At 37.6% G+C, this 22856-nt stretch overlaps 1 protein-coding gene and 1 pseudogene across 4 annotated transcripts in view; both read right to left on the bottom strand.

Annotated features, from left to right (window-relative positions):
• The window catches only part of Arnt (aryl hydrocarbon receptor nuclear translocator), a 63911-nt gene that overhangs the window by 14496 nt on the left and 26559 nt on the right, over positions 1 to 22856 (bottom strand). For 3 of the 4 annotated variants that reach the window (XM_074048178.1, XM_020155811.2, XM_020155812.2), the window contains 9 exons: positions 19680 to 19724; positions 15611 to 15655; positions 13264 to 13477; positions 10819 to 11032; positions 9051 to 9153; positions 4725 to 4790; positions 4266 to 4351; positions 1727 to 1803; positions 663 to 797 (listed from right to left, as the gene is read on the bottom strand). In XM_074048178.1, the coding sequence (XP_073904279.1) occupies positions 663 to 797; positions 1727 to 1803; positions 4266 to 4351; positions 4725 to 4790; positions 9051 to 9153; positions 10819 to 11032; positions 13264 to 13477; positions 15611 to 15655; positions 19680 to 19724 (985 nt within the window). The remainder of the gene's footprint in view (positions 1 to 662; positions 798 to 1726; positions 1804 to 4265; positions 4352 to 4724; positions 4791 to 9050; positions 9154 to 10818; positions 11033 to 13263; positions 13478 to 15610; positions 15656 to 19679; positions 19725 to 22856) is intronic. The other variant, XM_074048179.1, reaches the window with a different exon arrangement.
• Positions 13755 to 13912, bottom strand: LOC141414217 (U2 spliceosomal RNA; annotated as a pseudogene).

Below are 22856 nucleotides of genomic sequence, written 5' to 3'. Positions count from 1 at the left end.
AATTATCTTGGCACCTTTGCTAAAAATTGGTTGACCACAAATATAAAAGTAGATTCTATTCTGGTTTATTGATCTATATACCTATCCTTACACCAACACTATACTGACTTAATAACTACAGCTTTATACTATGTGTTGAATCAAGGGCTGTAAGCCCTCCTACTTTGTTCATTTTTAAGACCTCTCCTTCACCAACCATTTCACACAATCACCGTCAGAAGTACCTCCTAGCATCTACAGTTTTGCAACTATATATATATAATATATACACATATATAAGCATGGCTCAAGAGGTAGAGCACCTGCCTAGTAAGTACAAGGTCCAGAGTTCAAACTCCAAAACCCCCCTCAAAAGTCACAGTAAGTCTTCAAAATGAGCACTTTTTAATTACTATCTGCATTAATATCAGAAAAAAAAATAAACATGTATTAAAACATGCTGTTCCTGCCTGGTTTCACATACCAAATTTTTCTAGATAGGATGGTAGCCTAGGTAGGAAGTTGAAAATATATTTAGCTACTAATAGAATAAGATAATCTTTTTCTGAACTGGGGCTGGTACATTTTGGCAATCTCTGGAATTACAAGATTGTGTAACCTTAACATTTGCAAGGGAAAACAGAGGCCTAAGTATTAATGATATAATGGCACCAGTTCTTTACCTGTGGCTGGTAGCCAACAGTAGCCACACAACGGTGATCCACAAAAGTGAATATCCCTTCAATGTTGTGTCGAGAAATGAACTCTGTTGGTTGACAAACATTACTCATGTCTGTACAGTTGGGAGAACTAGTTACCTAAGAGTGGAGAGAGAAAAATGAGGTAAAATGATTATCATTCTTTGCAGATATTTCTTATCTCTTCATGAGCAAATACAAAATTCACACAGACAAATGCATAGACTCCTAGTTTTAGAAATTTCTGAACTATTACATGCCCAGAAAGGAAAAAATGGCAATAACAGTTAGAGAGGGCATGAAGTCTAGCTCTACTCCTACAAATATACTTTGAAGTTAGTAAAGTTAAAAAAAAAAAAAAAGGGAATTAAACCCCAAACCCACCTACACCTACTTTTACCTGGCTGACTATACTCATTATTCAAATAGGAAAACTATGATGTACATAACTAAGAAAATTATATACTCTTATGAGAATAATTAAAGTGATTCAACCTCTCAATTTTTGGTCATGGAATGGTAAAATGAAAAGATCTCTCTTCTTTGGTATAGGGGTAAAGAAAATTAACTGGAAATAGAAAATTCATCATCATAAAGCTAAAATTAAGAAAGATAAGGGGAGCCAGGCACAGAAGTGCATGCCTATAGTCCCAGCACTCAGGAGGCTGAAGCAGAAGGATCACTTGGGCCCAGGGGTTACAGACCAGCCTAGACAATATAGGAAGACCAAGTGCCAACAACCAACATCAAAAACAAAAAGAGAAGAGCAGATTTCCCTCCCTCTTTCATCGTCTTCAACTTTTGCTAAATACAAGAGTAGCAGTGTTTACTATGAAAGGCCTATTTCTTCAAATTTTTGAAAACAGAAAGAAAATTAGCATGGACTGAAGGTGTGGCTCAATTGGAAGAAGACTTGCCTAGCAAGCCCAAGGACCTGAGTTCAAACCCCAATACTAAAAAAAGAAAAGAAAGAAAATCAACATAAACAAGTCCTGAAGGAGACTGATTTTAATCAAAAGGGCATGTAGATGTAGAAAACTCATACTTGCCTGCAATCTGCCAATGGCCACTAGGCAAAACTTGCTCCCCTGGCCAGCCTCTGGGTCATCATCTGGGAGGGAAACACCTTCAGGAAGATAAAATGAAAAGGATTTACAGGATTTACAGAGATCTCAAACTTAAATGCCTTCAAAGGTTGGATAAGTAAAGATTTAAATTACATTTAGGTATAAAGCAATAGAAAGTGACAAATGATAAGAATAATTATAGATTTACTATATATACCGATCATTATTTTTTAATATGAATATGAATATATATATATATATATACGCATATATATATAAAGATACTATTTTACCATTCATTTTAATTACAATAAAGTGAAGAGTACAAGTCTCGCCCTAAATAGTCTAAAAACCTATGCTGGCCAAACCAAACACATATGAAAACAGTCATTCTGTGACCATATCACAGAGAGCAAGATATCTTGCTTAATCTGTGACTTTAAAAGTAAGTACTAAAAAAAGAAAAGAAAGAAAATCAACATAAACATTTGGGGATGTGGCTCACATGGTAGAGTGTTTGCTTAGCAAACACAAGACAGTGAGTTCAAAACCCACCTCCCCCCACCTCCAGAAAAAACTTAAGTAAAGCAAACATGAAACTATACCAAACACCTATAGTTACTTATCCTTTGGAAAAAAAGAGAACCTAATGCTTTATACTGAAGAGGAAGAATGCACTTCCCTCCAACTCTTTGTAATTCTTCTTATTCAGAAAAATGGTATTTCATTGATAGCTACACTGAAGTATAAAATATCACACATACTTTAAATGTACAGTTTATACAGCATGTAGACTAAAAAGTTCAAATGTCATTACTTGTACTACTTTAAATTAATTTTTCTCTATTACTTCCATTTATTGGGTGCTTGCCAGAATCCAGGCACTGGGCTGGATAGTTTTCCTTCATTTAATCTAATCCTCACAATAATGCTATATAAAGAATGTATTATATACAAATTACAGAAGAGAAAACTGATATAAAGGTCAATTGAGGACTGGAAGTGTGGCTCAAGCAGTAGAGCACCTACTTCAAAACATGAAGCCCTGAGTTCAAACCCTAGCTCCATAAAAATAAATACATAAATAAAAGGTTAATCGACTTACCTGAGGTTATGCCAGGCTTTTTTCAAATCAAAGTTTAAGCTCTTCCCAAAATATTCTACCTTGTCTCTCTTTGCTCTTAGTTTCTGTCTCCCCCAAATCTCTACTTCCCAGTAATACCCATCTAATATGGAAGTTGGTATGACTTGGAAACTCCAACAAGTCAATTTAAAAAGCTGATCCCTGTACCCAAACCATCTTTGTCACATTCGTTGCTTAACCTCAGTTCAAATAAAGCTACTCTGCATGAGGCTCTGAGTTCAAACTCAGGAATTGGGGGGGAGAGGGTGCGAATTCATTCAAATAAAGTTACTCTGCTCAATACTTGATTTCAAACCTTTGCAGAGAAAAATCTCCTTAATAAGTTGTTACAATCAAGCCATTTTCCTTTTATCCCTCAAGATCTTGCTTCTATTTTATACAGCTTTCCCAGGTTAATTTCATTAAATGCCAATGTTTCTTTGCAACCACTGATTAGAAAATAGGTATTCAGTATACATATTATCATTTTGCACATTTTTTTTTTAATTTGGCAGTGCTGAGGAGGGTCTTGCACATGACAGGCAACCACTGAGCTACATCTTCAGCCCTAAAAACTATATTCTAATTCAACCACAGTGGCACACACCTATAGTCCAAAGTATTCAGGAGGCTGAGGCAAGAAAATTGCTTGAGTCCAGGAGTTCAAGGCCAGCCTAGACAACATAATGAGATCCTTCCTCAAAAATAAGTTTAAGCCAGGTGCTTGTGGCTCATACCTGTAACCCTAAACTTTTTAGGAGTCAGAGACCAGGAGGATTGCAGTACAAAGCCAGCCCCAGCAATTTTGAGACACTATCTTGAAAAATACTCAACCCAAAAAAGGTAGCAGGGTGGGTCAAGTTGTAGTGCACCTGCCTAGCAAGAATGAGGTCCTGAGTGCAAATAAATAAGTAAATAAATACCATAGAAAAGAAAAGAAAAGAAAGAGAAGAGAAGAGAAAGAAAAGAAAGAGAAGAGAAAGAAAAGAAAAGAAAAGGGCTGGCAGAGTGGCTCAAGTGGTAGAGCACCTGCCTAGCAAGTGTGAGGCTCTGAGTTCAAACCCCAGTGGAGACAAAAAAAAAAAGAAAGAAGAAAAGGAAAGAAAGAAAAATAGGTAAGTTTTAAAAGCCAACTAATGACTACACTCTGTGATGCACCCAATACTGAGTTATTTTCAAGTTTGAGTAATTCATCTCCCTAACTCCAACTGTAATATGAGCTCAATAATGGGTGGAAAGGAGTTTGCTTTATCTGCTCAACTTTGTTTCAGCTTGTATCGATGTACATTTCATATACCAGGTACATAATAAATGTTCTGTTAATTAAATGTTGACAATGTTTTTGGACCCTCTGAGTAATCAAGTGCACCAAGGGAGAAATCTAATCAACTTTCCTACCTGCTGGCGGCCAGGCCTTGATGTAACCTGTGCAGTGGACCACCACAAAGTGAGGTTCTCCATCCTTCACAGAGCCAAGTCCATTCCTAGAAAAGTTACAGGAGTCAGGAGGAAAATTCTACAATGTAAATCTTAAAAGGCAATACTGCCTTAGTACCTTTATCTATAGGCTCTTGGGTGTTTAGAGAGCAGATAATCAATGCTTGGAACTTTCCCATTCAAAAGTAACCACATTTTTAATCCTTACCAAAGTAACACAACAAAAACATACTGCAGCAGGAGAAAGGTAGGTAAAGAAGTAGGTAACTTTTTAAAAACAGAATTAGCAGGAGAAACCCTTAAGTTCAGGAAAATACTGCCAGAAAAAAGTAACTGGTAGATGAGAGATGAGGGTAGTAAAGTAAGTGGAAAAGTGATGTTTTCTACCATCCCTTTGGTCTATACTACTTAGGACCTCACCTGCATCTGTTCCTCACAAAGCTCAGTCTATTCATGGAGACTGGGTCCGCAGAGCTACTGCCACACCTGTTTCAATGAACAGAGAGATTGAAAGGAATCAGGTTGCATTAGCAATGAATTTTCCATACTAACAGGGTAAGTCTATGGATACAATTAGACACAGAAAACAGGTATCAATGCTCAAAATAATAAGAAAGGATAAAGGCAAGTCAGGTTTAATAATTCTAAAGCGTAACTGCCCTAGAATTTGAAGTAAAAAATGTTCTATATGCTCTTCAAATGCAAAGATTTCTCTACATCAGAAGCTGGTAAGCCAGGCATTGGTGGCTCACGCCTGTAATCCAAGTTACTAGGAAGGCTGAGATCAGGAGGATCATGGTTCAAGGGCAGCCCTGGCAAGTGGTTCATAAGATCTCCTCTCCAAAATAACCAGAGTAAAATGGACTGACTCAAGTGATAAGAGTGCCTGAGTTCAAACCTCACCCCCACAAAGTTGGTAAAACATTTCTATAAAGGACCAGATAGCAAATATTTTCAACATAGTGGGCCAGTCTTTGTAACTAGTCAATGCTGGCATTACACCATAAAAGCAGCCATAGACAATATGCAAATACATAGGTATGGCTATGTTCCAAAAAAATCCTTTATTTACAAATAAAGAGCTGTGATATGCTGACTTAATTCTACATTAACCACAATCTCATCTATTTGCTACATTTCATTATTATTTATGTTGTTCCTTCCTTAGCCAGGTGCAAATGCTAGGACAACTCCCCTCAATCCTATTTTCCTCTTGTTTCTTTAAAGTAAAAAGAATAGATAAAATTTACATTATTATTATTATTATTATTATTTTTGTGGTACTGGGGCTTGAACTCAGGGCCTACACCTTGAGCCACTCCACCAGCCCTTTTTTGTGATGGGTTTTTTCGAGATAGGGTCTCTTGAACTACTTGCCTTGGCTAGCTTTGAACCGCAATCCTGCTTTTTTGGATAGCTACGATTACAAGCGTGAGTCATTGGTGCCCAGCTACATTAATTTTTATATGTGCCAAGCTCTGCTCTGTTCTAAATTGCTTTACAAATATTATTTAATCCTCAAAACAATTTTATGAGGTATTAGTATTACCTCAAGTATTAGATGATGAAACCAAAGCACAAAGAAATCATGTAATCTATCCAAGGTTTCAGAAGATAGTGTCAAAACTAGAATTCAAATTCATAGACTACTATGGATTAATACAACATTCAGCCAGGTGTGGCAGATACCACTGCAGCTCAAGCTACTCAAAAAGCTGAGAAGAGAGGATCATTTGAGCCCAGCAGTTCAAAACCAATCTGGGCAACATAATGAAAACCACCACCCCCATCTCAAAATAAATAAATAAATAAACAAATAAATAAATAAAACAAAATTAAGCAGTCTAGAGTGGAGAGGCTATACTAAATCACTAAACCATGTAATACCCAACTACCTTTCTTTCCAAGTAAACCTTCCTTCCTTAATATCCTACACATCATTTCTACTAAGCATCCCTCAGTACAATGTAGCTGTTTCTACTATACAATATGAACTTACACTGTAAGTTTAAGAAATGCCTTTTCTTTTTTCTTTTGTTTGTGTTTTTGGAGTTTGAACTCAGGGTCAAACCTTGAGCCATTCCAACAGCCTGTTTTTTTGTGATGGGTTTCTTCAAGATAGGGTCTCACGAACTATCTGCTCAGGCTGGCTTTGGACCACTATCCTCCTGATCTCTGCCTCCTAAGTAGCTAGTATTACAGATGTCAACCACCAATGCCTGGCTAAGAAATGCCTTTTCTTAAGCCAGGTATAGTGATGCACACCTATAATTCTAGCATTCAAGAGGCTGAGGCACAAGGAACACAACTTTGAGGTCAGCCTGGGCTACATGGCAAGTTCAAGGCCAGTCTGAGCAGCAGAGCAAGACCCTGTCTCAAAAAAACCAAAAACCAACCAACCAACCTCCCCCACCACGCCCACATACACACAAAACTACCTTTTCTTTTCTTTCTTTTTGTCTCTCTCCCTTTCTGGCTTTTTGTTTTTTTATTGAACCCAGAGCATCCCAGATGCTATGCAATAGCTCTACCTCTGAGCTACATTCCCAGGCCCAAGAGATGCACTCAGTAGGCAAGCAAAGTAAGTTTGAATGGCTTGGGCCTACCTGTTGCTCTCCAGAAAAAAAAGAAGCTGTTTGTGCTGATCCAGAGAGGACCTCTAGTCTTAAAACTAGGCAAAGAGGTAAAATAAGGGTCCCCTTAATTTAAAAAAAAAAAAAAAAAGATAAGTGAGTCAAAGTTCTGCAAGTTCAAAATCTTGGCTTCAAATTCCATTCTATCCCATCCTCATCTTCCTCCCACTAGGCTGCTTCTAGAGAAGCAAACTCAGAAGGAGCTTAAGATACCTTGGCCCAGGTGGTGATACTAGTGGGAGGGGTGAAATCAAGAAAGATTAATAATAACTCTGAAAAAATGGCTCAAGTGAATGTCATTATTTGCCAAAAGTTCTGCATATGTTGAAGGGGAGGTCTGCCCAAGGTTTTGCCAAGGCTTTTGAAAACACAACAAAATTAGTCTTTTAAACACTCTTCTGCCAACTCCTACAGGCTGTTATCCCCTTAAATTTGTTTTTATGCCAGTAGCCAAGTTAATATTTCTCCAGTTTTTTCCATCAAGCCCATTTTATGGTCACTAACAGATCAATCTTAAAAAGAAAAAAAAAAAAAACAAAAAACTTCCTTTGTCATGTCACTTCATGCCTATTGGCTTCTCATTACCTGAAGAGTTATGTCTCAATCCTTGAGTTTGTTTTTCATCCGTAAAATAAGGCTAATAAGAAGCACTACAGAAAACTGTAAAAATAAAATGAGGTCATGTATCTAGACACGCTTATGAGAACTTTGTAAACCATTGTGTGTGTGTGTGTGTGTGTGTGTGTGTGTGTGTGTGTGGAAAAAGTTAAGTACCTGCTATGTGCTAGGCATGTGACTTCTGTTACTTTATGCAATTCATATTTGGGGTGAGGGTTAGGGTTGTTTTATTTTTTTGAGGGGGGAAGACAGTGCAGAGATAGAACCCAGGGGTTCATGCATTCTGCGCAAGTACTCTACCTGCTCTACCAGTGAGCGAATCCACTCCACCAGCCCTTTTTTGTAATGGGTTTTTTCGAGATAGGGTCTTTCAAACTTTTTGCCTGGGTTGGCTCTGAACTATCTTCTGGATCTCTGCCTCCTGAGTAGCTAGGATCACAGGCATGAGCCACCAGTGCCAGAATTTTTTTTTTTGGTGGTACTGGGGTTTGAACTCAAGGCTTCATGCATGCTAGGCAGGTGCTCTACCACTTGAACCATTCCACCAGCTGAGGTAAGTTTTAGCTTCACGTCACAGGTGAGTAAAGTAAGCTCTTAAAAGCTTAAGCAACTGTCTGAGATCCAAGGTAGTAACAGCACTTATAGTTCATTCATTCAACAAGTATTTATTTGGCACCTGTGTTTGAGATACTGGTAGGTACTATTTATACTATTGGATAAAATCTGATTAAGGATGTTAAAGTATATTCATATTTTCACATTGTTTTCATCTACCATCTCCAATGATTTCCCACCACTCAAACTAATTTGCTGATTGCATGCAACATTCATTTAGTCAGCCAAAATTAAGCATTTACTATATGATGGGACTTCAAAAGAGAAAACAACTGAACCTGGTGCAACACATCCATAATCCTACACTGGGAAGCTGTGGCAGGAGGATTTTGAGTACAAGGTCAGCTTGGGCTAGATAGTAAGACCTTATCTCAAAAAAAAAAAAAAAAAAGTATAGTATATATAAACACTATATACCAACTGAAAGACTAAAGGAAATCTCAAATTTGTGACCACAAAAACAAACAAACAAACAGAAATGGTCTGAGTACATGGATTCTGCATTGTGATTTAACAGAAAAAAAATACAGGTTTTGGAGTTAGACTACTATGGATTAAAATTAAATTCTATATCAGACACTACATATAATCTTAGGAAGTTAATTTCTTTGAATTCATTTTTTAATTAGTAAAATGGTAACCATGAATCTTACTCTCAAGGGCAGATGTGGAGATGAAATCAGATGATAGACATAAAGCACCTATCACAGTGTCTGGCATTGGAAGAGTTCAGTAAATGTTATTAATTCTTTTACCAAACACTTTATTCCATCTGGGTCTTAAGAGCTTGGATTTAAAATGTTAACTCCTCTGATAGAAATGAAAGTCTCAACTCTTGATCATTTTTATGCCAAACTGCAACCCTAAACCTCACACTCACCTCATTCGGCAAATAAATGATCTCCTTGAGCCCATACACATCCTCATGGAAGACTGTTGACCTTCCTTTTTCACTGTTCCAGTCTTTAGATCCAGGATACGCCCTGAAGGAGGATGTGAAGAACAATCTGGAGTACATTCTTATGAGGGGGGATTAGAGGGAAATACTTGAGGCAAGGATAATTAAGCAAATTAATTCATGCCTTCCAACTTTGTTGCTTGTTAACAGAACAGGCCAAACAGGACATGGATTTTGTTTTTTGAAGCCCAAACTACTTTAATACTCACCTATGAATTTCACTATATGTTCAAAGACAGCACGGAAACTAACCTTGTACAAGGAAGGCAGGAGGAGTAGAAAGCAAGAGGCAAGGCTTTATTCTTATGCCTGATTATTTATACACACACACATACACACACACACAGTGAATCTCACTGGTTTAAAAGCAGGTAATTTTAGATGCTACAGAAACACACATCAGTCTGATAACAAAACTGCTTCTATCCTTTATTTATAGAAACTAACTTTTGGGAAAAAGGAAGAACTAGAAACATGAAAGTATAAAAGAGGGGAAAACTAAATAACAGCATCAGTATAGCCATTTTGGCATTTCTTGCATTTTAACTGCCATGTTTTTGTTGTTGTTTTGTGATACCTAGGATAGAACACAGAGTCATAGGCATGCCAGACAAGCCACTCTACCACTAAGCTACATCCTCAGCCATAACTATGAGTTTTTATCTGTTTCCATTTTAAAACTTTTCCTATAGTTGCCCAGTAAATTAACTTTTCTTCTCTAGCCAAATGTTGGCAAAAGGACTGAACAGTATTAAGATGAGGGGAAACAGTAGCAATACAAACAACAATAATAGGGGATGGTGGAGTGGCTGAAGTGGTAGAGTGCCTGCTTAGCAAGCACGATGTCCTGAGTTCAAAGCCCTAGTTCCACCAAAAAAACCCCAAACAAATAAAACAAAGCAAAAAACTAAAAACACCTTATACACTGACCAATAGTCACTCCCCTAAGAAAATCTGTTACCAAAGAACCTAGCACAAAGTCAACTAGTGGACAGAAAAAATATCAGGTTATAATTATTCACACAAATGAGATAGAAGGTTCTTTTAGTATGGGGTGGGGGGGCAAAAGTTGGATTTAAAAAAAAAAAAAAACAAGTAAGACTTGGATTTAAAATGTTAACTCCTGTGACAGAAATAATAGTCTCAGCTCTCTGGGCACCAGTGTCTCAGACCTGTAATCCTAGCTACTTGGGAGGCTGAGATTAGGAGGATTGCAGTGCGAGGCCAGCCCAGGCAAATAGTTTGGGAGACCCCAGCTCCAAAATAACCAGAGCAAAATGGACTGGAGGCATGGCTCAAGCAGTAGAATGCCTGCTTTGCAAATGTGAAGCTCTTGAGTTCAAACCCCAGTCACACCAAAAAAGAAAAAAGCCCAGCTCTTGATCATTGGTGTCAAATGATAATCTTAAACTTCACATTCAGTGAGTTTGAGCTTCACTATTTCATTTACAATATTAAGATAAAAGTAAATTTTTATATGAGTATAATCACTAATGAAACATTTTCTGAAAATGTGCCATAAAATAGATAATCTGAATGTGAATATAAAGAACTGATTATATTCATTAAAGGAGAAAATTCTAGAAGCCTTGCCAAATTCAACGAACTAATTTAAGAGCTTAAACCCCACTTATACCTCACAACAATAAAGAAGGACTTCCCATTCATTTGTCATCCACATAACTCTTACCTGTCAGGGCATTTTCTGAAGTGGAAAGCTGCTCACGAAGTTTATCCACATCATCTGGGTGCACCTGATCATAGAGTGTGCTGCCAAACCATTCAGACTGTGGCTGGTTCAAAACAGGAGTCACTGAATCAGAGACATATACCACCCGGCCTGTCTCACAGGAGACAATAAACAGAAAGCCATCTGCTGCCTCCAAGATCAAATGTTTCAGTTCCTGGCCAAGAAAATGAAATGGAAGTTAATAACGAACTCTGAAAAACAATTATTTCTACTCATGGGGAGAAGCAAGATCTTATGCATCTCTCCATAAACAATTTGTGGTTCATACCTGATCCACAGCCCCAGGTTTCCACCTTCTACTCTCTTTTTAGGATCTTCTTGACAAATATCCCTACATTCTGTCTTTCCCTTCAAGCCTATAAACACAATGTTTTCTTGATTATACACAAATCTTCTCTCAATTTGACCAGTGTTCAGTGCCAACTTTACACTAAGAATAATGTTATATTCAATGGTTTTATTCTCTTGCTTCTCAATTATTCCTCAATCTTTTCTCTAAGCCATTATATTAATTTTCAAGGAGCTTACTAATGTCCTCCTAATTGCCAATTCAACTCCTTTTTCCTAAGGTTTTTAGCCTGGGAGGATGTTGTTAATCAAAAAAAGGAATACTGGAAGAAATCTATATTCCAGTGATAACTTAGTTTTACCAGTTCTATTTTCCAATACTATGCCACTGTCCTAGTCATCTTGTATCAAGACAAATGACATGGTGTTGCTGCTATTGTCTCTCTAATCCATCCTTAAAATGATAGTGGTTTTTATTTTTTATGGCTCCTCACTACCTAAAAATTAAAATCTAAATTCTTTAACAAACACATAAACATTTTACCATCAGGTCCCAGTCTACCTTTCTACTGTCATCTCCCAAAGCATGCTAAACCTAATTAACTCAATTGCACACCTAAGTTTTTCTCAGGTTATTCCCCAAACCTACACCATGCTGCAACTGCAATTACTCATTTTGTATATCTGCACTTCTACAAGCTTTATTGCTGCCCCTTAACTATAGAACTGGTTTTGTGTTCATGATTTATTAATTTACATGTCTGTTCACACAAGTAACTATCTCTTACAATTCAATTTCTCGTAGCACAAAGCACTTGACTTGCTACAAAAGATGTGTAACTGGAGTTCGTTGAATCAGTATCTGCATGTGTACTGGTAGAGAAAATTAACTATTTCAATGTACAACTACAAAATGTCCTATTTGTGCTTTCAAATATTCCTTTCTCCCAAATTATATTCCGTTCTTCTTTCTAAATAATTAAAATGGTGGAATTACAGATACATTTTTTCTTTCTTATACTTCCTGTATTTTCCAAAATTTTCAACAATGACCATGTGTTATTTAATCAAACTAGAACATGTCTTTCCTAATGACCTTTACTCAAGTCTACTCAATTCTAATCACCTTAGCCATCCCTTCCAAGTATATATTTATCTAGTCACACACAAATTATCAATAAGGAAAAAAAGTCATTTCTTCTCTGTATGCATCTTCCTATCATTTTTCACTTGTGTATCTTGCCACTCACATTTTTTCAGTATCATATTGCTGCTGTACTGGGCGTACATTGAGACATTTACAAAAGTTCTAACAATTGGATGTGAGGGCAATCTGGCTGCGACATCTGCCACCCCATTCATTGCCAGGGTTGCTTCGGATGATCTGGCTGGCTAGGTGGGTGTCCCCTTCCTCCCTCACCACTTCACGTATGTCCCTCCCAAAGCTGCGTGCTTGGTCAAAGCGACAACCATTCCTAATAGAGAAGGACTGTTCTTTGGTCAAGGGTATATGAGTAGTTGCGCTCCCTGCTAGAATCTCCAAACAAGCTCTCAAAAGTTCTTACAATATATGATAGTTGAATTCACTCCTTCCATCATTCTCCTTCATCCCTCCTCGATGCATCACTTATATATTATATTCAGACTGAGTTAAAAGTCTTAAAAGGCAAGACTTATTTTTCTGCTTTCTCTATTTTTGTAATGGCACATCAAATGTAACAGAGTCTATCCTTGAGCAACAATGACAGCTTATTAGACTCTCCTATCACTAAAACTATAAGCTGCTTCAGGGAAGAAAAACAGATTTCTTCCATTCCCTAAAGGAAAGGACTGGTTCCACAGACATAGTAATCCCTTCTCTCTAGGATTTCACTGTTCTTTTATCTTACAGGCTGTATTTATGAGGCAAATTCTAAAATACCTATAAACCTGCTGAATAGTTTCACAACTCTTTTTTACTTCTCCCACTACTTATTCAGACAAGGACTGAAACTCAATTTTCCATGGTCTGAATTTTCCCAAAAAAAACAAATAAATAAAAACTTCCAACAGAGTAACCCAAATTCAGACTCTTTCATAGATGTAAATCCCAGCAACCTGGTCAGTGAGGAAAGATGGCTTGTAGGATCCGTCAGTGGATGTATTGCCAGTTCCCCTCAAGGACTTCATATGAGAAACTGCCATGCGTAAGATGGTTAGCTTGTCTGGTTTTCGAGCCAGGGCACTACAGGTGGGTACCATATCTGACAGTTCTGTGATGTAAGCTGTCATCTTGTTCCGTCTCCGCCGTTCAATTTCACTGTGATTTTCCCTGCACAGAGAGAGAAAGGAGAAGCCCTATCCAGGTGATCACGAGATCTTTTGTTTGAGGGGAGAATGGAAAGGATACCAAGTGTGCTGCTGAACAATGTAGTATTTAAATATTGAAGAAAGCAGCTTTACGTTTAATGAATACTTAAGTATCAGAACTGAAATTAGGTTTGGCAACCTTCTCATGCAGAGCAAGCATGGAACAGAGACTAACAAGGTAGAGAAAGAACAAGCAGATACCACAATTTCCTCTATCTCCTAAAAACTTCACTTCCTATGTAAACTACCATTCCCTTAGAACAAAAACTGTTTTAAGAAATGACAGTATTTTAAAATGTTTATTTCATTTCCTTAAATTCCTAAGAGTCATCTCAGCTTGACTGACTGACAATAACAGATACTACACTTGATCTCAGCCAAAAGGCCAAGAAGCTATCAGCTTGACTACGTGTTTATTAGTTGTTTAAAGGCTAGAAAATAAAATGAACAAGTTTTGCCATCTGCAATATGTTGCTCAAAAGCTGATGTAAGAAGTGGTAGGTTCCCTTGGGCTACAGAATGTTGCTTTGTTGTAAGTTTCTCACTGTGATGTTAAAAGGCAGAACTGGGAAATTCTGAAGTTTTATTTGTCCCACTAATTCATGAAGTCCAACTGTCTTATCTGTATGGTGCCATACAATGAACTTAAGAGACCCTAAGATACCATATGTCCCAGTTGGGACAAAGTGAATTGAGGAATAAGAGTACGATGGAGAGGAGGATACTTAAAGGCCTAGACACATTTTAGATCATACTAGGTTAAGCAGACCACATCTCCAACAACATCCTCAAAACTGAGATAGAATTATATCACTATTAAGAGGAATAATACAGTAGTTCTCAAAAGGAATTCTGAAAAGCCCAGTGTCCTCCATGAGGATACCTTAAGGGGAAAAAGAAAAAAAGAAATTAAACAACATGCTGCATTTCTGCTTCTTCTTTGCTTTATCTTTTATTTGCTGTTACCACTAAATGATTCTATTTGAACAAAAGTTCCTTGTTTTAAAAAAAATCAACTAACCTGACAATTTTCCCTTTTATGAGATGAGGAGATTGAGGTCAAGCAGTTAAGTGACTTTTCCTAGGGCTGCCCTCATTCCCATTGTTATGCTTTCCTCACCACATCATGCTGAATCAGTTTTCTCAAGAGTGAAAACATTAGTTAACAGCATGGGTTGAAATAGCAGCAAACTGAGTTTGTGGCCCAGACAGAAGAGGTAAATGTAAATAAGAGGGAGAAAGTAGTAAAAATAGGTATTGCATCAATGATCTATTTCCAACTAAGGCATTCCAAATCAGACAGACTACATAAAGTTTGGGCAAGCAGCAGCTCAAACTTGTTATGATAACAGTCTCCAAAGAGATTCCAAATGGCAAAAAGGTCTCACCATATAGGTCAATATTTAGTTACTTTGCCTAAAACATGGGTATTTCTACTCAAACTTAAAGCACCCATCCTCCTAGTATACAACACATTTCTGACAGTGAAGTCCAGAAACCTGATATTTTAATTAGTAATGCCAAGGCAGCTAAAACTTTTCTGGGAAATCACAAGTAAGGATTCAATCACCAAAGCAGCATCAATTCTATTGTAACATAGTAATCTAGGCTGTGAATCTACATAGGAAAATATGAGTTTTCTAGAGAGGTGTGGAGTAAATGCTGAAACGAAAATACTGGGAACTAATAGCAAATACAGGTATGTTTATTGGTTTTCTGATAAAAATAGTATTTCCTACTAAAGCACAGACTGGCAAAGCTGCATTATTTCTAAATCCTTTTGATTCTGTGACACTTAGTGCTGAGATAAAAAGAGAAAAATTCAAATGCTATTATACAGGGATTTCTTAAATTTGTAAGTAAAGTTCCCTCGAATTACCCACTTTGTGATGGGGGATGCCAATGTTCCTGTTACACCCAAACTTCTAAAAAATCTTGTCCTCACTTGCCACAGATAAGGAAAAATACAAAGAAAAATGGGAAGAAAAGACAGGGTAAGAAAAAGGAAAAGAAAGAAAGAAAAGAAAAAAAAGGAAAAAGGAAAAGAAAAGCAGCAGCATCTGCTTCATCATGCTAAATGACACTCTTCTCCTACCTGGCAAGTCTCTCTTTATCCGCAGAGCTCTGCTCATCATCCGACCTAAAAACAGAATTAATGAACTAAGCTAAAATTAAAATAAAAAGAAAGGAAGGAAACAAGGGAGGGAGGGAGGGAGGGAGGGAGGGAAAGAAGGAAAGAAGAAGAAATAAAACAGATGCAGAGAAAAGGAAAGAAATGGAAATATGGGCAGGAACCTTGTCTGTAATCTATAAAGTTGAATTAGGATAAAGAAAAATTAACTTGGGCTGGAAGAACAGCGCAAGTAATAGAGCACTTTCCTAGCAAGCGCAAGGTCCTGAGTTCAACCCCTAGTACTGCCGGAAAAAAAAAGAAAATTAACTTACAAGGAACAGGTAAACAAAAAAGTAAAGCCAATTATAAATTAATGTGATCTGAACACACAAAGCATTTTGTCAATCTCTACAGAGACCAAGCATATACAGAATTTGAACAAAAAGCAACCAAGGGAATTCAGGAATATCATTCTCATACAATACTCCCAATACTCCCAATATGATGAAAAAATTAAAGATAGAGTAAATTAAGGATGAGTGTTAAACAAGTGATCACAAATATAATCTCCTACATACTTGCACAACACACACACACACACACATACACACACATGCATGCACGAAAGCTCAGACAAAATAACTGACCAGATTTTACTGGAGGAATTATATAATTAAAACTCAGAGCTAGATTTTTGGCATATACTCTATAATTGATGCTTTCCTAAAGTAACTCTTAATTTTTATTTATTTATTTATTTTGGTGTTACTAAGTTTTGAACTCAGGGTCTCTCACTTGCTAGACAGGCACTCTACTACCACTTGAGTCATGCCCCCCCTTCCCTTTTTGCTTTGGTTATTTTTGAGATACAGTCTTGTATTTTTGCCCAGGCGAACCTGAAGTGTGCCACCACATCCAGATTTTTTTGTTGAGGTGAGGTCTAAGTTTTGGCCCAGGTTGCCTTTGAAGTGTGATCCTCCCAATCTCTGTCTCCAGAGTAGCTTGAATTATAGGCATGAGCCACCATGCCAAGCAATAATTATTCATTTTGATTCAGTCACCTTACCATTTTCTGTAATATAATCAAAACTGTTAACTCAACCCCTCTTCCCCTTGAGAAGGAAAAAGGATTATCACTATCTTTTTTTTTTTTTTTAAGAGGCACTGGGGTTTGAACTCAGAGTCTCACACTTGCTAGGAGCTCTCACTGCTTGAGGCACTCCACTAGCCCCAGAATTATCACTATAATTTTTCAGAAACTGAGATACTGTAAGAGTGGGTGGCAACTTAAAAAAAAAAAAATCGGGTGTTAGCGGGTCATTATATCCATACACAATTCTATTTTAGATTGATAGATAAACCTCAGTTAAAATGTCTAAGTAAAGTATGACATATTAACAAACTAAAAAATTTAGCTATCAAAAATGACAATGACAAGGCTGGGCATGGTGGCACAGCTGTAATCCTACCACTCTGGGAGGCTGAGGGAGTTGGATCATGAGTTCAAGGTAGCCTGAGCTACATAGTGAATTTCAGGCCAGCCTTGGCTACATAGCAAGACAGCCTCAAAAAAAACCAACCCAAAACTAAGCAAACAAAAAGCAATGACTTTCCTATATGTGGGGAAATTCTAGTAATAATGACAACCATGTAAAATTTTATACATACATTCTGATAAAAGAGAGAAGGATCACCACATGGTATTAAGTAATTTAGAATTTTATGTTCCTTAGGTTATTACTTTTGGATAGTTCCTTAATAAACTACAAAATATTTTTTCAAAAGATGATAAAATTCATACTTTTTCAGCTTTTGAAGACCCTCTTAAATTCCCATGCATATGTGAAATGAACTATTTTAACAATTATTTCTTAAAGGAATGAGTGCTGTTATTTGAAAGAAAAACTTCCTGGCTGGAGGTGTGGCTCAAGTGGTAGAGTGCTTACCTAGCAAGCAGAAAGCCCTGAGTACTGTGTCCCCCACCGCTCGCCAAGAGAAAAAGTTCCTATTACTACTCCTATTACTACCAGTCCGGTCCACAATACCTTATCTACTCTAATATTTTTTAATAAAATGTATGAATGCAATATGGAATTAAGTAGAACAAATGAAGACTAAAATAGTTCAGGTCACGTTTTCATTGCTTTTTGGAATTTCAGTCAAGAGACTGGGAACCTGTACCACACATACTAATTGACAGTGTGACTTTTTTTTTTTTTTTTGGCAATACTGGGGTTTGAATTCAGGGCTCATGTTTGGTAAGCAGACACTCTACCACTTGAGCCATACTCCTAGTCCAAGCTTGACTTTTTAATACAGTTTAAAAAGTATTTGCCAAATATCTATCATTAACTTCTCATTTTAGAGACTGTTCACATCCTAAATAGACTTTATAATTATCTATTTCAAATTGTTTTCATAAATTATTCTTGAAAACCCACTTACATTCATTCTTTGCCACTGCCATCACTTTGGCCCATGCGCTCATGATTTTATAGCTCTTATTATTTCAACAGCTTCTATCTACCTCCCCAAATATAGTCCTTCTCTTTACTGCAATTGCAGAAATATCAGTATCTAGTATTTTACAGATCCTCTAATTCAAAGTCTATGATAGCATCTTACCATTTGAAAGCTACTCTGCCTCATATTTCTTGGTTCTCTAAATCAGTAGGTTCTCAAAGTGGTCCCCGGATGGTCAGCATCAGTAATGAATACTTAGTGCTCAGAAGTATTGCATTTTGAAATAAGATTATTTTTTCTGAACTTATTTTTGTTGTTGTTGTACTAGGGCTTGAACTCAGAGCCTGCACCTTAAGCCACAAAACCAGCCCTTTTTGTGATGGGTTTCTTTTTTTCAAGACAGGGTCTCACAAACTATTTGCGCAGGCTGGCTTCGAACCTCGATCCTCCTGATCTCTGCCTCCTGAGTAGCTAGGATTATAGGCATGAGCCACGGGCGCCCTGTTTACAAACTTAATTTTTAAAGAATAAATTACAGCCCAGTGTGGGGGCTTACACCTATAATCCCAGTTACTCAGGAAACAGAGATTAGGAGGATCACAGTTCAAGACCGATCCAGGCAAAAAGTTAGTGTGATCCCATCTTAACTAATAAAGCTAGGTGTGGTGACACACACCTGTCATCCCAGCTATTCAGGAAGCATAAATAGGAGGTGTAAATGGGAGAATGGTGGTCCAGAACAGCCCAGACAAAAACATCAGACCCTATCTGAAAAATAACTTCAGCAAAAAGGGCTGAAGGTGTGGCTTGAGTGGTAAAGTGCCTGCCTAGCAAGCATGAGGCCGAGTTCCAACCCAAGTACCACCAAAAAAAGAAAAAGAAAAAGAATAAGTTACTGCTTAATAATATATACAAACTTTCTAAAATGAAAATAAGTATCTGAGTTGGGGATTTACTCCTTAATAAAAAGTAAAATAAGCTGAGTGTGGTGGTACATATCTTTAATCCCTTCACTCAGGAAGCTGAAGCAGGATTTCCAGTTCCAGGGCAGCTTGGGCTACAGAGCAAAACCCTGGCTCAGAAAACCAATAAGAAAGAGCACCTGCTTAGCAAGCATTGAAGCTCTGAGTTCAAGTCCCAGTACTGCCAAAAAAAAAGGGAGGGGGGAATAAGTATATTTCATGATAAGTATTCATCATCTTGACAAATAAATTAAAATTTGCTTATTTTAATCAAAACTCTAGTCTCCACAAAAGCTATTTCTCTATTGTCATTTCTTAATGAATAAAATCATTATCTGTATCAATTTAATAATAAACACAACCAAAATATCTATAGCTGTGTTCCTGAAAACAACTAGCAAGCACTCTGCAGCTATCACATACATAGAAAAGCACTATATAAAATATACCACTAGTTTAAAGCCATGTCACCAGAACATACATGATGATTATAATACTGTTTCACCACCTTTCAGTATAGGAAAAAGACTAGATAGAGAAACTTACTCTCACCTAGATAATATTAAAATTCAGCATGCTCAAACTGCCTGGTCCCATAAAAGGACCAAAATGCTCTACAACATTACCTGGCAAAACGCTCCTTGTCATTGCACATCTGATCATCATCACACCTAGAGAAGGAAAAAAGGGATTAATTTAAAGCATCACACTTGTTATTATCTATTTCACTCTAAAATTAAAACTAGAGGACTAGTGAAGTGGCTCAAGTGGTAGAACACCTGCCTACCAGGAGTTCAAACCCCAGTTCCACCTAAATAAATTAATTAAACATAAAATTAAAACTAGAAAGGAATAAAATGTTCAATGGGGTAAAAAAAATCAATGGGAAAGCATCATAAAGCAATAGAGATAATAATAGTACAGCATCCTAGAGAACTTTAAAATTCTATGACTAATATTCTTATGTCTTCATTACCCTTACTTATCAGACACATACAAAAAAACATGATGATCTCATAAGACACAGCTGACTGCCCTATCAACACCACTACAAAGTTAGGGATAGGTGGTTTTTTGTTTGTAAAAAAAACCACATCACATAAAATTTACCTTTTTTCTTTTGATGGTACTGGGGTTTGAACTCAAGACCTCAAGTTTCCTAGGGACCCACCCTACCACTTGAGCCACACCCCCAGTTCAAAATTTACCATACTAACTATTTTTAGGTATATAATTAGCAATGTTAACCATATTCATAATGTGACAGAAAAGATATCTAGAACCTTTTCATCTTGCAAAATTGAACTATGCTTATTGGACACCATTTTGCCCTTCCATCGACCCCTGGCAACTACCATTCTACTTTCTGTGTCTGTGAGTTTGATTACTTTAGATAACCCTTGTGACATGATATAGTATTTTGTCTTTTCATCAATATTATAACATACGACAGAATTTCCTTCTTTTTAAGGTTCAATAATATTCCATTTTGTGTATATACCACTTTTTCTTTATCCATTCATCTGTAGATAGACTTTGGGCTCCTTGTTCCTCTTGGCTATTGTGAAAAATAGGGTAATAACCATGGTCATGCAAATAACTCCTTCAAGAGCTGTTGCTCAAGTGGTAGAGCCTCTACCTAGCAAGAGCGAGGCCCTAAGTTCAAACTTCAGTACCACCAAAAAAAAAAAAGAGAAGAACCCTGCTTTAAACTGGGCTGGGTGCTGCATAGCTGTAATTTCAGCTACTTGGCCAACTTAGGCAAAACAGCAAGACCCCATCTCAAAAAAAAAATTGTTTTTAAATCCTGCTTTCAGTTGTTTTAGATATGTAACAGCAGGGGAACTGAAGGTAATTCAATGTTTAACTTTTGAAGTAGTACCACCATATGGTTTTCCATTGTGACTACACCATTTTACATCACCATCAATAGCACACAAGCATTCCATATCCTCCACATCTTTGTCAATACCTATTCTCTAGATTTTTTGGTGTTGTTTTTGGGTTGTTTGTAGTATTGGGACCTGAACTCAAGGCCTCACATTTGCTAGGGAAGCACTCTACCACTTGAGCCACACTTCTAGCCTAGTTTGTTGAGACAGGGCCTCACTATGTTCCTTGTGCCTCATCCTGTGGGTTGGGATTATAGGCAGGCACCAGCCACCAGGCCCAGTTGCTTCTTTTTTTTTTGATAGTATCCATCCTAATAGATCTAAAATGACATATCATAATTGTTTTGATTTATACTTCTCTGATGATTAGTGATGTTGAACATCTTTCATATGCTTATTGGCCATTTGTATCTCTTCATTGAAGAAATGTCTAGCCAAGTCCTTTATCCATTTTTCCCCCATTTTTAAATCTGTTTTTTTGGTGATTCTGATAGGAATCCATAAATGGTATTAAAAAAATTCAAACACTACAGAAAAACAAGACTCCTCCCTAACTCTTCCAAGAAGAGCAAAACTCACCACTATCTGCAAGGCCCCAGGGCTTTGGCTCTTGCCTTCTCTGAGGTCAGTTCCTGGTACTTACCTCTCTCACTGTGCCCTCCTCCCTCACTGTGCCCTACTAGAGAATCCTTTTATATTTTCCACAATAGTTACATCCCTTCCCTATTGCCTCAGGGCCTTTGCACTTTTAACTTCCTCTTCCAAAAGCCTCCCTAGTTCTGTGCCATTCTACCTAAACCAGTCATTCCATTTCTGGTTGTTTATCAGCATTTCAGTTGCAGCTGGAATGTGTCCTCTCCAGAGGCCTCTCTAATCCCTAATCTAAAACTGTCTGGCCAGGAGCTAGTGGCTCATACCTGTACTTCTAGCTACCTGGGAAGCAGAGATCAGGAGGACTGAAGTTCGAAGCCAGCCCAGGCAAATAGTTCACAAAACCCTATCCAGAAAAAAAACCAACACACACACACACACACAAAAGGGCTGGTGAAGTGGCTCAAGTGGTAGAGTGCCTCCCTACCAAACATGAGGTTGAGTTCAAGCCCACTACTGCAAATAAATAAATAAAAGTAAACCTGTCAGTACTCCCTCAGTTATCATTTATCACTGTGCTACTGAAATTATCTCATTTGTTTATCCAGTTTATTGTCTGTTTCCCCAGTCAGAGTGGTAGTGAATAAGAGCAGAGACCCTAACTCAGAAGAGTTGGGAAATGTGACCACAAACATGATGCTTTGGTCTATACTGACTACTTTGAGCACAAGGCATGTGAAAAACAAAATTCTGTTCTCCCAACTCCCTTTGTCTGCGTCAAGACAGAAAGAAATGGATGGCCACAAGTCCCTTCCCAGGAGTTTCATTAACTCAACCAAAAACTTTGTCACAAATGCTCATTATTCTACGGCCCATTCATCTTTCCAAATCATCTATGCTGTTCAGAGTTGCCTACAACATCTCCCTCCCCATCCCTCTGAGGAGGGCACTGGTTTTTTATATATTCACTTTGATTTCCTGTGACACCCCCCACACCACTAGAGCACCTTCAGGGCATGCACATCATAAAGCTATCCACCTTTTCTTCTGCTTACCTGCCTGTTGTCAATGTGACTCACAGATTCAGACACTAAGCCCTGAAGGTAGAAAGAAGGTCTTCTCATCCCTACAACAGCAACACAGGCAGCTCTGCCTCTCCATGAATACTGACTGGTCCAGGCTGGGCTGAAATTTGCTGTATAACCCAGGATGACCTCAAACTCAAGATCCTCCTGCCTCTACCTCCTGAATGCTGGAATTATAGGCATACACCACCACACCCTTTTGCCCACTCTTTAATCAGGTTTTTTTGTTGTTGTT

This window comes from Castor canadensis, chromosome 11 (genome assembly GCF_047511655.1).
Source record: "Castor canadensis chromosome 11, mCasCan1.hap1v2, whole genome shotgun sequence".
Taxonomy (NCBI): Eukaryota; Metazoa; Chordata; class Mammalia; order Rodentia; family Castoridae; genus Castor; species Castor canadensis.
This window is presented reverse-complemented; position numbering and strand designations above follow the sequence as displayed.